General features: G+C 44.0%; 1 protein-coding gene across 1 annotated transcript; it reads left to right on the forward strand.

Moving 5' to 3' along the window:
• Positions 1–1,168: 1,168 nt before the first annotated feature.
• LOC111262400 (uncharacterized) lies at positions 1,169–12,886 on the forward strand. The gene is made up of 4 exons (XM_022836633.2): positions 1,169–1,286; positions 9,016–9,075; positions 9,926–10,777; positions 11,849–12,886. The coding sequence occupies exons 2-4, from the start codon at positions 9,016–9,018 to the stop codon at positions 12,035–12,037; spliced, it is 1,101 nt and encodes a 366-aa protein (XP_022692368.1). The 5' UTR covers positions 1,169–1,286; the 3' UTR covers positions 12,038–12,886.
• The last annotated feature ends 479 nt before the right edge of the window (positions 12,887–13,365 follow it).

Genomic DNA, 13,365 nt, shown 5'->3' on the forward strand with positions numbered 1-13,365 from the left:
ATGTAGCACCTACCTTTTGTACCTGAATTATTTAGGATATGCGAGAATATCATTCCAAATATTTCCGAAACTCTGAAAGTCGGGCGCTCTATACGACTTATACATACGACATTCCATAAATCAACACATTTAGGTTTATATAGAAGGATCATATCGATATATATACGAAACTGCAAAGCTCAACAGGAAAAAAGGCGCACATCCAGCTTGGCTCATCGTCATGGATTTACATCGACACAGCAGATTTCGTTTTCCCGGTAGCCTGCATCTCACTGCCGATATTGCTAGCCGGCAATTCAATGTCATCGAAGAAAAAAAGCCGACTGTTTTTACGTTACCGGCCAAGTAAGCGTCTCCGTTACTTAACCATTGTCTGTGCTCGGTTATGTTTAGCACACGACAACAACAACGATAACAAAACAGGGACAGCAGGTGATGCAGAAGCTGACGAATTCGTTCAATGTATGATCAGCTACCGGTATGGCAGCTGTACGCAATTGGCAACCACATGGCGTTCGTACAAGCAGTGATGACGACGACGACGACATCAACAACAGCGATAAAAACAGGTGAAGAATATTGCTAGTACAAAACAAAATAGTTGGGACTACAATATCAAACCTCATCATTAACGTCTCTGCCAGCTAAGCGATAATTTGAGTGTTCAGGTCCGATTGAAGTTCTAGTGAACCGGCGCCAGGCCCCTCGTGATACCCGACCAGCTGCATAGCCACTGTATTTGTGGGCATATTTGATCCAAAACTGAACGAGAAATTACCGCTGTATTTCTTCGACTGCAATGTCAGCCTTAGCTTGTCCTACCGCGATTGTGGCCCCTGAACGCCGACTGAGTAGTTACTGAACGCTGAGCGGTGCTGCGAGCGAATGGGTCTGCGAATATCTTGCAGGCGATCGTGCTAGCTTCGTGTGCTACTGACCATCTACGTGTCTATCAGTGAGGGCCGAGTAGAGGGGAAGCCTATGGCGTGGCCAGCTGTAGTAATTTGTTCTTGCTGTTGTTGTTGTTGCGGCAGGCGTAGCAATGATGGTTTTCGCCGCTCGGCTGATCTGCAGCAGCCGTCTTTCGGGGGCCGGTTTGGGCTTGTTCGGCGCTCGCCTCAGAAAGACGTCACCGACTTTGCCACCACCAACGCCACCGGTGCTTGTGCGAAGGGGCAAGAGTGCGATCTTATTTAAACGGCGCAGCGAGCATTGCCCCACAGTCGACGAAGCGAAGAAGCTGTTGTTCTTCTCTGGATACACGCCCCGCGAAAACACGAGCCAAGGTAGGCAATCGACCGATCGCTGGATGAGGTTTTAGTACTTCAATACATCAATGTTTATGCTATGATCTGCGAGTGACGGTACTTCGTAGATTGAGTACATGCGGGACTGTCTAAAAATGATGCGAAACGAGTGACTTCTAGTCAAGGTTGCACGTTGCCAAGGTCACCTCTATGACCTTGGCAACGTACGTCGCACAGTGTCCCTATAGGAAGAAGAGATCTCGCCCTGAAGGTGGGGCCACCCAGGCAGTCCCTACTGACTGGTGAACCTAAGCTGCGTTAAAGTAGTCAACAAAAAAGTTTGAACGAGAAAGAGTTCGAGTGAGAGTACCGGCAAACCTCTGAGGACGCAAGTTAAGCAGAGGCTTTTGCTGGCGTTGCTGTTCAACCAGCGGTGTGCTTATATCTGTGCTTAGTTTTTAGTGCGTATGTGTTTGTGATAGGTATACGCGTCCGGGGCCGATTATTGCTGCTGCTGAAGAACAGCTGTTTCACTTTTGGGCAGTGTTCTTTTGTTGGTGCTTACTAACTGACCCCACTCACTGACAAGGGGTGTTGGCTACAAACCATAACCCACAGTATCGAGTAAATATTGTGGAGTTGCTAGTCCCCTTAAATGGACAGTTAAATGTTTTGACGTGTGTTCCGCTAATTCACAACAGGAGCATTAACGAGAAGTATAACAAAGTGTAGAAAATGTAAACATGCCAAGTGACAAATTCAGTTGGCTTTTCTAAATGTAACCCGTTTCTGAACGAATCACGAGGTGGCCATGGGCGTTTTCGGTCTCCTCGGCAGCAGACTACATTTCATATAAATATCTCAAGGCAAGCTGCAACCGAGTGTAGGATACGTTGATGCCTGTTCCGTTTAGACAGGTACTACATTCTGGCTTGCTAGAGGGCTGTCGCGTTTTTGCTAAGATTGCCCGAGCCTTCGGAGAATTTTGACACCTTCCATTTCAGTGGTCTTTCGGTGCGGAGTGCAGTCCTCTAAGACCCCTCTCCCTAACCTCGCTCAGGTATAATGAAGCACTTGTTTTCAAAATAGCAGCTGAACACAAGTCGGAATATCGTCTTGTCCTTGTTCACCTTCGGTCGGAAAAATCATCTACCGGTTTTCTGGTGTCGACCTTTAGCTGCCAAGAAACGTCGCAAGTACACGCATGCGACCGTCTCTCAATCCTACAACGTTGCCTTGGTTCTTTTTGTCCTCTCCCATCGCAGCTTCGTCCCCAGATAAGATTCAACAGTAGGCAGGAGGGCCTGCTTGCCTGTATTGCGCTTCTCGTGCTGATCGGGCAAACGAGAAACGAAGGCATTTAATTTGCTTTATAGTTGCTACTGGCAGTCAGCGTCTAACGAGGACGGCAGACGCAAGCTGGAGATGCAAGAGACGTTGCGACACAGCGAACAGAAGTCCCGTTAACGCTCTCATAATCTTTTGTCGCCGTCGTGTTCTCTCTATGCATGCTCACCAATGTCGATTTGCCTTCGCTTCTGGCTAGAGCAGCACGCACAATGGCATATTTCGGCGGCGAAGCCGAAATAACGTGTTAACAAATCCCTTGAGTAGATTCTATATCTAGGAATAGAAGTAATATGACAGCAGCTATAGTTACCGCAGTCGTTTGCCACAGTTGAAGGTGCCAGAAAAAGCTAAATATGGTGGTGGAGACGAGTAGGCTATCGTGGTTCTTTTACGGGGCGGGGGCGGGGGGGGGGGGGGGAATTGATAGATTCAGGGGCAATAATGAACTTGAACGTTAACAGTTTCTTTTGGCATACCATCTACCCTGTTGGGCCGTAACAGAAGAAAACGGACGCGCACTCGACTACTCGATTAAATTTCATGCTCTATGAGCTGTACCATGTTCTAAGCAACATCGTTCGTGTTCCTGGGAATGCATTAGCCAATCGACACCATTGTCGTATTGTATGGCTCCTTTGTCGGGTCGGAAATGGGTCAGCCTGGAGCGTAGGGTTGTGCGGTACTTTCTCAGTGTTGAGTTGATGTTCGCGGTAGAAGTTATCGGTATCAAGGACTCGGGTCTGACACGCTGCAATTGGGGGTGTAAGCGTATCGTCCGATCGACAATAAAACAGTAACGTGGGTTAACTAATAGGCCAAACTAGCCAAAACGAATAAGTGAAATAAGTGGTGTTATCTAGCTGTCGCCTGGAACCCGTAATGTGCTGTCGTTTCGGCATGACGTTATTTCTTTGAGCAAATGTATAATCTTCGTAGTTCTTTCGAAGCTTGGCGTTACAGTGTTCCGTCCTACGATACGTATGCAATCTCCTAAGTATCAAAATCATATTTTATGTATATTATACGAATCGGAATTAATTATTGAAGCAGCGGCGGTACGAGACTTTTACTTCGATAGGATTTTCGTCGACGTTTTTTATTTCAACAATATGGAGCCGATTCGTATTTTATTTGTGACGGCACACAATTGAATTTCCAACGTGTAGCAAATGTATTTACAATTCATCATTCCACCCAGTGACAAGTGTCATTGGTGGAATGACATGAATTACAAGGTAACATCTCTGACGCCCCGGTGGGTGGCATATAGCGCTGAGCTGTAAAAAGCCCGAAGAGAAAACTTATGACATCTAGTTATGTATCCATGATTTGCCTTAATGATTTGATCTATTTTGTCTTTTGTAGGTAATCTCCTTTATTGTGTCTATATTGTCTACGATGTATGAGCACTGACTTCGGTGATAGACTATGTGGGACTAAATACGAAGCTTCAAGTATCACGCCGTACCGTTTGAAACCATATAGCCATTGTGCCGTTGACGGCGTCTGACAGTTACCGTTCAGTTCTGAGTTCCAGAATGGATAGAATTCTTCTACAAAAGCGTTCATTCTGCGAGTAACTGTATGTTTTTTCGAATGCGCATAGGAAGTTATTGTCCGGTTCGACACTTGACCCAGCACGACTTCTCCCTTATCCGCACTTATTGCGCGTAATTACCATAAACTTACTGAAAAAAAGTAAAGTAGGCGGAAAAACGCGCCGTGAACAAAAGATAAAGGTGAATTGAGAAAAGAACACGCAACGCGTGTCCCTTTCCAAATGCATCTAGCAGTCGCAGAATCACCCGATAACAACAAGAACTTACCTCGTTGGCCTAATTGCTATCGCTCAAAGCCGGCTCACATTTGTCGATTTGGCCATGCCGACCAGAACTGCTAATAACTGCCAATAGATTTCAGATACGTCGAGTCGGTACTTGTAGGCGGTACGAATCAGACTTCCTAATTTGACTACTCATCGATTTTGCAATATAACACTATAAGCAGTACCACTCCTGCCAGCAGCTGAATCATTGAAAAGCTTGTTAAGCCATGCTAAAATGTTCTATAAATGACTACATTATGTATGTGGGTGACGCCGCTTCCATATAATACTGAGTCAAGACCCTTAGGCTGGATGAGTAACATCATCGCAGATCTCTATGAAATTGTAGTGGTCACAATGTTATTTTCAACGACAACGTTTCGCTAGCCGAAAGCCTGTGTTTATCATTAACTATGGGATCGATTTACCACCGCTACCGGAGCGCAGTCAAGGTCAGTGAAGGCCGCTATTCAACTGAACCGGCAGGGGGATTATTAGATATCGCTCGAAATCGCATGCCATCACAGTAACCGCACCGCTGTCCCGTTTGCCGTTCATCGCTTGCGTACCACAAGGCCCAATCCCTGTTCCTAATATAAAATTGCATTAAATTGGGAAAGTTTTTTTTTAAATTTGTTCACTACAGTGAGGCATACTTACGAGCCTACTAAGGCTGGCGATTATGAGAAGTCAACTGGCAACAGAGAGCTGAACACAGAATTGGGTCTCGACAAATCGCTAATTGTGGTTCGTTTCTGGTCATGAGGAAGAGTGATCAGGCTAACGGTTATGACGAAGCGCTTCAGACTTCGTTGACTCCCCAAAAAAAGCGTATCTCCAGAAACAGTGTTTCAATCATGTCGCGTCAGTACGTTTCGAGGTTTCTATCATTAGGTCCGGCAACGGTTAGTGGCTAGGTGATGACGGCTTGCGTGGTGATATTAGTTAGCAAAAAAGACAAGAGTCGGTCGAACAAAAGGAGGGCCACGACCTTTGAAGGTTTAGCTTTGCTAAGAGCTAAATAATAAACTCGAATCGCGAAATGCACACGCTCACACACGCGGTTCCTTCACGCTTGGCCTAATTGTACCCGTATACGTAGAAGGCAACTGAACGCAACACCAGCAGATCGACGCACGATTTTTTTCTAGTTAAACCTAACGTCAGTCGATAGTATCCTGTGACCCAGAAAATAGTATGAGAGTAATATATTTTGCTCGACAGACCCCATATAAGCATCACGTTTGTGCTAGACTTTATTGTGCCTTTGAGCAGAGTTAAAAAGAAAAGCGCAGCAACCATGTGCCTTTTGTTAACGTCGACATAGCATTGGCCTTCTACGGTAACGCTAAACTTTACGGAGCTTCTCAAAGCTGACAGTATGTCACGTTTGTTATTTGTAGAAATAGTACGTTGTTACGACAGTATCTAATATTTGGCATTTAACAAATAGTCATTTCTAGTCCACTAACAATGATGAGATAAATCCGTGCAGTTATATGGAAGCTCGAGCAGGATCTCAACAAATCTATAAACCGTGCTCTATTGTGTGACCCATGGAGAGAAAAATGGTGTAAGTTCTATCAAACACTTTAAATAGTTCGACAAAAAAATATTTCATTACCCGTCCGATTCCTACACCAAACTTACGATTATAGTATCAGTATTAATCAGCGGTAATTTCATCCGGTCACACACCCCGATGCACAGCCACTCATAAATACATGAATACCATACGCAAGAATGGTAGCGTCTACGACAATTACGGAAAGGTACAACTTACGTGCCTGGCCTGCCTGTCGTGACATCATCCAGTGCTACGGTTGCTCTTCTTTCACCGATTTAGACATTAATGAATTTGTGATTGAATAGAAGATTTGCAGTCTGCTGCATTGAATGAGCGGTACAATCATGCGGAAAATCGGCTGTATCGACATTCGGTAAATATCTCGTAACGACCCAATGGCAAAAAATGGGTCTACATCGGATCCGTAACATGGCACCGTAAATATGGCAGATAGCCAATACTCGAAGACCATAGAAATATGTTCGTTTTTTCATTACTTCTTTTTCGGCAGCACTTTCAAACACGTCCTCGCTATGTTTACGATGAAATGGCATTTTTTTTTGCAATATTTTGATGCAATCAGATTTAATTATAGGCTTCTTTTCCTGATTGTAACGGGCATGAGACGTTACGCGGTCATGCTCATTGTGCGTGTTTGTGTGGCCAACGTCAGCGTATATTTAAGGACTTATGAAGTAATAGGCTATCGTTGTCTAAATAATTGAATGGTAACTCTTCTATCGCTTCTTCTCTTCTGAGAATAGGGCAACACTGCGTTACCGACATAACCCGCAGTAGATTTGTATTGCATTAGTAAACTGCCCGCGAAAACTGCTACTGACGGGCGAAAACAAACCAATGGGAACTGCTTCAATCTTTCATAAATAGGGGGCAATTAATATTGCTATCTGTCCCTTGGTTATAAACGTTGTCAATATATACATTGATGGTTTAGCAATTATGATCACAATGTTGATGCTGAGAAAGCGGCGCGCGTCCAAAAATGTTTGCCTAAAGTCTCAGCGTTAAATGACGATGATAATGGTGATTGTTATTATTGTTCAAAGATGATTTTCCGAACGGGTTATTGATACGATACGGTTTTTGTTGAATCATTGCTATACGGAAAACGTTGTATCGTAAACACGTGAACGAGTTAGCTATTATGATTGACTGCATCGTATTTACGATATCAAGCGCTTATGTCGTAAACAAGGAAAGTTATTTATTACCTTCATTATATGGCTCGGCGCATAGTACTTGAGACTCCCTGTATACCAACTAGGTCGTAGTCCTACCTTCAATTGCGGTTTTTTCCAGCGCTTAACAATAGACCAGCATTGTCATTCAGTTGCGTTGTGACGCAATGATGAAGACTTCCCGACTACTTCACGTCCGATGATTCTTGTAGCAGCAATTCAAATGCCTTAAACATGGATATCGCCTCTGCTACATATAACGCTGGCATTGTCTTCGTCGTTTCACCTGCCCTGTCTTGTGTCTTCGACCGCGATCCGCTCGGGGGGGCTCAGTGATGACAATAACTCGTGCCAAGATCAATAACGACAGTGTTTATAGTCCATCAAAGCGTAACACTTGAAGCATGCCGAACCCTGGCGCAGCCAGGGTCCGTCAGCTAAACTAAGAGGTCCGAACGGGGAGCAAAACGATCACCAGTTTATAGCTGGTTATTGCACACAGTCAAATGCCAGTCCTGTCAAACAGAATCAGGAGTGGCGGTAACGGCAGCTGTGCTTTTAATTCGCTGTGTCAGCTAGCCATGATGCTCATCACTGAGGTGGCGGTGGTATTAACGGCGTTGTTTGAGCGTAAACTCGACTCAGGTCGAGTTTACGCTCAAACAAAAAATCGAGGTGATCTATGGATTAAATGGTGTTACTTTTTATCCCGTTGCACAAGTCCGCGAAACATACAGACGATGCACGCAGCTCTTCACTGCAACCGATGCTGAAATAACACGACACAAGAAGAACGAGGCAGATGCTGTGAATCCAAGTTTCCTCAAGCTGGCCATATTCCTATGACGGGGCAGTGTGAATAAATGTGTACACTATGGGCATTTTAAAACACGCTACTTGTCATTTTTCGGGCTGATACTCATGTTGCTGTTGAGAGCCACACTTATCCAGAGGTGTCAGCAAGGGAATACTTGGATGCTCACGCAGCGGAACTAAAACTTACTATCGGTTAACGGCAACTGAACGGAATCCTTCAGGTAAAAGCTACTGAAAAAATTATGTATTTTTGTCGATTCGTCACTAAAGCAGCTAAAGGAATCCAAATTGTCCAATATTGCGGTAAGCAAAAGGCGAAAAGTTCTTTATTGAATTTTTCTTTTGATCATGGCCCAGAAAACACCGTACGATGGTACTGTTTTTATTCAATGGTCTTTTAATTAATTTAATTAAATGGTTAATTGCCATACGTGAGTGACAGCAGTGCGCAGTTGTCCACCATCATTACTCATAAAACTGTTCGACTTGTATACGTCTTAAAAGATACAATATTCTGTGAGGTGATTTCCTGCTCATAGCATGTACGGTCTGTGTTTGCAGTGATGTTCTTGGATAATTGAACAAAACGTTTATCAGTTGGAAAGTGATTTTGGTTCAGTTGGTAACTTTAAAGTTAAATATTACAACTGTGAAGTTTGACTGTGCAAAGACTTTTATGTGCTCGTTTATCGCGGAACTATTTTTTGGCTTTTTTTTTTTATTGAAATTTTCTAAACGTGAATGCTTCAAACAGAAGGCGCACATCATTACGATAATTCAAACGTTTCCATACACGCGAACGAGTCTAACAGAGCGCCTGGCCCTTTTCATATTCTTTACGTTTGTAAAACACGTACTTTCGAACCTACATGAACATCTACACAGATATTCATGTTATATTTACATCGAATTGTGCTCCTTTTTCGTTGTACTGCATTGTGCCTGTATACGTGAGTTATATGAGATGTGTTTCTTACCGTTGTCGTTTTACGCTTCTGCTTTGCGTTACAGATGAGGTTCGCCCTAGTCATCGTACTGGCTCTCGCCGCCATTGCCTGTGCCGAAAATAGGGTACGAAGATGTATATATACGTTTATTGTCGTTAGTCCATTGTGCATAGCCCATTCCTCTAATATACCTTGCAGCTCGGGAGATGCTTAGATCATTCGTGGCGGGTCGGAGTAGGGCTATTTCCCATTCACCACTTGCTCCGTACTCCAGCAAGTTTCGCTTATCCTTCGATACCCTTAAAGATACTGGCAGTATTCATCGTTTATTCTGTATAGATATCTCTCTATCTCATGGCGACATAACCTCCTGCAATGCTCCAAAGCCCTCGTCACCATTCCGGAACTACGCCAGACGTCCAAGGGCCAGCGTAGTTTTTCTCCCTATCTATACGTCGTCCTTGTTGGGCTACCGTGTACAACCTTACGACCCTAAGCTTAGGCTTAAAAAACCCGTGTTCTTTCACTTTCATGCCTCCTAGTTCTCTAGCAGCGACAGGACTTGATCTGAGCAAACGCAACGCGAATAGCAAATATTAAGAAGGCGATTATTTTTAAGTCTATCCATGCGTCGAACTTCCAACTGTGACCGTTAAACAGGCACACAACTCCATCACTGTCAAAGACGATCTTTAGAGTAGGTTCAATTTTCAGGTTCCAGAAGCCGTTGTTCTCTCAAAACGTTCAACGTCGCTGTACATGAAGTGCTCAAGGCTGAATGACTATACCAGTAAATGCCACGCGCGGATTATGTGTTCCTGCCCTGAGACGTTTTCCATATAAGCTATAATTCTGATACAAAGAAAAAAACATTTACGTTTTTTTTTTTATACTATACTGTGCCATACTCCAATTTGATCTACTTATTCCCTATCTTTAATAATTATTGTCTAATCTTGCTTAACTTTCCGTAGCAAAAGCGGCAAGCACAACAGCAGTATTACCCCGCGCAGGCTCCACAGGCTGCTCAGACACAGTCATCGCGATTCGGTCAGGCTCAAGGACAAACTCAATACCAGCAACAGCTTAGCTCGCAGTACCAGCAGGGTCAACAGTTTTCTCAGTTTGACTACCAGCAGCAGGCTCAGGCACAGCCTGCTCGTCGGCCTGCTAGCCGACCGGCTGCCCCTGCTCGCAAAATCACCTCGCAAACGTCTCAAGAAGAGGAAGAGGAAGAAGAAGCAAAGCCCTCCCCGCTTGAGCTGCTGCTCGAACGTTCGAACTTCAAATGCGACGGAAAGAAGGACGGCTACTACGCTGATACGTCCGTAGAGTGCAAGGCCTTCCATTACTGCATTGGAGGAGCAAAGAACTCGTTCATGTGTGCTGAAGGTACAGTGTTCCACCAAGTCCATCTGAACTGTGTACCTGCCGATCAGGACATTTGTGGCTCCTCGGAAAAGTACTACTTTGTCAACGACTACCTTAACAAGGAGCTCGAACAACGTGGACCTAACAACACCATCCTCTACGCTGATCGTTACTATCCTGAGGGTTTCGTCGTGGGTGACCCTATTCCTCCCGCACCTCAATCAGCCCCTGCTCCCAGAAGTCCCGCTTTTGCTCAGCAGTACGAGGATGAACCTGTGTCCCGACAGAGGTCTGCGGCACGCCCCATTCCGCGTCAAGCCACCCCCGCCGGAGTTACCTACCGCCAAACGGCTGCACAACCCGCTGGTCAAGCAGCTTACCGACAGACTCAGCCGGTGACCCAGGCTGCGCCTGCTTACCGACAGACCCAACCCGCTGGTGTGACATATCGCCAGGTAGGATAATTCAGTTGTGAAATAATCTCTAACGCTAAACAAATATTAAAAAAAGAAGGGCATAAACTTAGACAAAAAGTTATCCCCTTAATTTATCGAAATTAGTATAGGTAAGCTATAGTGCTTAACGGAAAAGTAAGATCAGAGGGCAACCAGAAAAATATCAACAATGTATAAACCCAACACATTACGCAATGTGATATAGTTATATACCTTACAGTACGCATTTTCGATGGTAGCCCCTAAGATTTAGGTCATTTTTCTTACCACATCCCCCATTGTAGGCAGGTATATACACAGAGTAGCTACTGCGCACTCTTTGCTATACGCTTAATACTAAATAAATTGCTCGAATTTTACGTTCAGTACTGCTTTTTAGCACTGCTTCAAACGGCGGGCCCTTTCGAGCATAGAGTGAAGCGTGTGGTTTTGAACCTAGACAACCTCACCCCATGTTCCTAGGTTTAACATTCTGCGTCAGCATATGTTGTTGTATTGCAAAGAGCGCTGACGTAATATTAAATTTCGGCTTTAATAATGTTATAATAACTTTAATTCGTGGATTCGCAGTTCAGTCTATCCTTCTATTTAGTAGAGGACAAGCGTAGTTAGGTTTAATCTCGTCCTGCTAGTTCGGTGTAAAATCACTGGCGTAACCTGTTAGCCAAAACAGGTTAAAAGCTGAAGGGGAGGGGAGGGGTGGGTTGCAACGAGATTTTTTTAGAATATACCTGCCTAAATGAATTAACTCTTAGCTACCTAACATTTCCGCATCGACGTGTGACAGAGCTGATTTATGCACTTTTCGACTGCAATTTCTAGCCAGTAATATGTGCATAGAATAAATTCAAAAAGTATTACCACACAAGTCGTGCTCAGTTTCTGGAATAAACCCTAATGGACTAAATACTTGAATCCGCTATCTGGAAGCGTAAGAGAACATCATATATTTCGCGTTTTTTTTCGTCACCGTATAGCTTGTTTTTGTTTCGATTGAATTTGTTAGCCAACTTCAAACATGTGATAAGGCTTATTGTTGATAAGAGAGAATCAATATTTGTCCGCTTTCAGGCCCAGCCTGCTGCACAGCCGCAGCCTGCTCAGGCCTTCGATCCGTATGCCCAGTACCGTGGTGGTCAGCAAGCTGCCAACGGACAAAACCCCTACTATCGATCTGCAGCCGCCTCGAATCCTCAGGCTCAATACCAATACGAGGATCAGAGCTCAGAGGAGCGCGGTGTGAAGTACGACGATGAATAGAAGTTTTACCCCAGAAAGCTTTGTCAGATAAGATAGTTAAAGTATCATAGATACCTAGAAATCTCCTATCGAATCCAGCAAAGCAATCCAAATCTCATAATGGTTGTAACTTGCAAAAAATCATTTTCACCACCATTGCAACGTGACGATAACAAAAAAAAACACACACACACGGAGAGATTATTTAGAAGACAAGGCCAGCAAAAGCGATAGGGTTCAAAAATGAATTACTGAAAAAGCAAGTTTAATTCGTTCGGCTCCCCGAGATCCCACAGTATGTGCGCCTAAACTCTGTACACGGCCCGACATGCGATCGTTAACCAATAGAGATAAATATTCGACACATCGTTATGACAAGAGACTGTTCCTCTCGAAAAGCCCTCAGAGGGCTTGAAGGGCTAGAGAGACAAAGAAAGCGGGAACGAAAAAGAGCAACAAGCTTGTTTCAGAAGAGAACAGGTTCCGGAAATGGAACTATACCGCTGTTTCTAACTTCGCTTATATACAAATGATCGAATACGGTCTCAGAGTTATGGCGAAATAAGGAATCAAGTCATGACAATTATTTCATCAGATTTTTCCGCCTCGCAGAAAATAACTAGGAAGCACGAGTTTTACGAAATAACGGCAGAAACAGCGAACAGCTGTAATAAAGATGATACCAGGTAAAATCGGAGACCAAAATACATACGAACGGATGCTGCCTGCTGAAACAATTTGCACGAAGCAGCGTTGATAGTATCGGCATCGGCATATGCGCCATTTTTAATTGCGACTTTTTTTTGCTACTTCATGTTATATTGTGTCAATACCGAAAGGTTGAAGAGGTGATAGCGGAAAACAACGAAATACGAGGATACGACAGGACAAACTGACCCCGTGAAGGTGATATGAGGTCGTCGACGATTCGAAAAAGAGTATATATGTTAATTAATAATATTACACACGGGCACGATCGTAATGGCATAGGCGAGGCGAAAGAGTTACGAAAAGACTGTCGATATTTTACTAAAAGAATAGGCGAGTGTGCCAAAAATGGTCTTCTTCCGCTGCAGTAATGCCGGTGATACTACATGAGAAAGGCTATCGCGACGTAACACCCGCTTGCTATAAGTGTCTATGAGAGCTGGAAAACTCTATGGAAATATTACCGATTGAGCTATTGCAAGATAGCTGAACTAGCTCAGACTAGAAGTTGGTATTAAGTAGGATGTACGATGTGGATTCGAAGTTGGATGAAGGAAAATAAACTAAAATAGACTGAGGTTGGACACCACATAATAGTTAAATCTATTATTAGAGGAACAAAAAAAAAAAAAAAATATATA

This window comes from Varroa jacobsoni, unplaced genomic scaffold (assembly GCF_002532875.2).
Source record: "Varroa jacobsoni isolate VJ856 unplaced genomic scaffold, vjacob_1.0 scaffold_657, whole genome shotgun sequence".
NCBI classification, from domain to species: domain Eukaryota; kingdom Metazoa; phylum Arthropoda; class Arachnida; order Mesostigmata; family Varroidae; genus Varroa; species Varroa jacobsoni.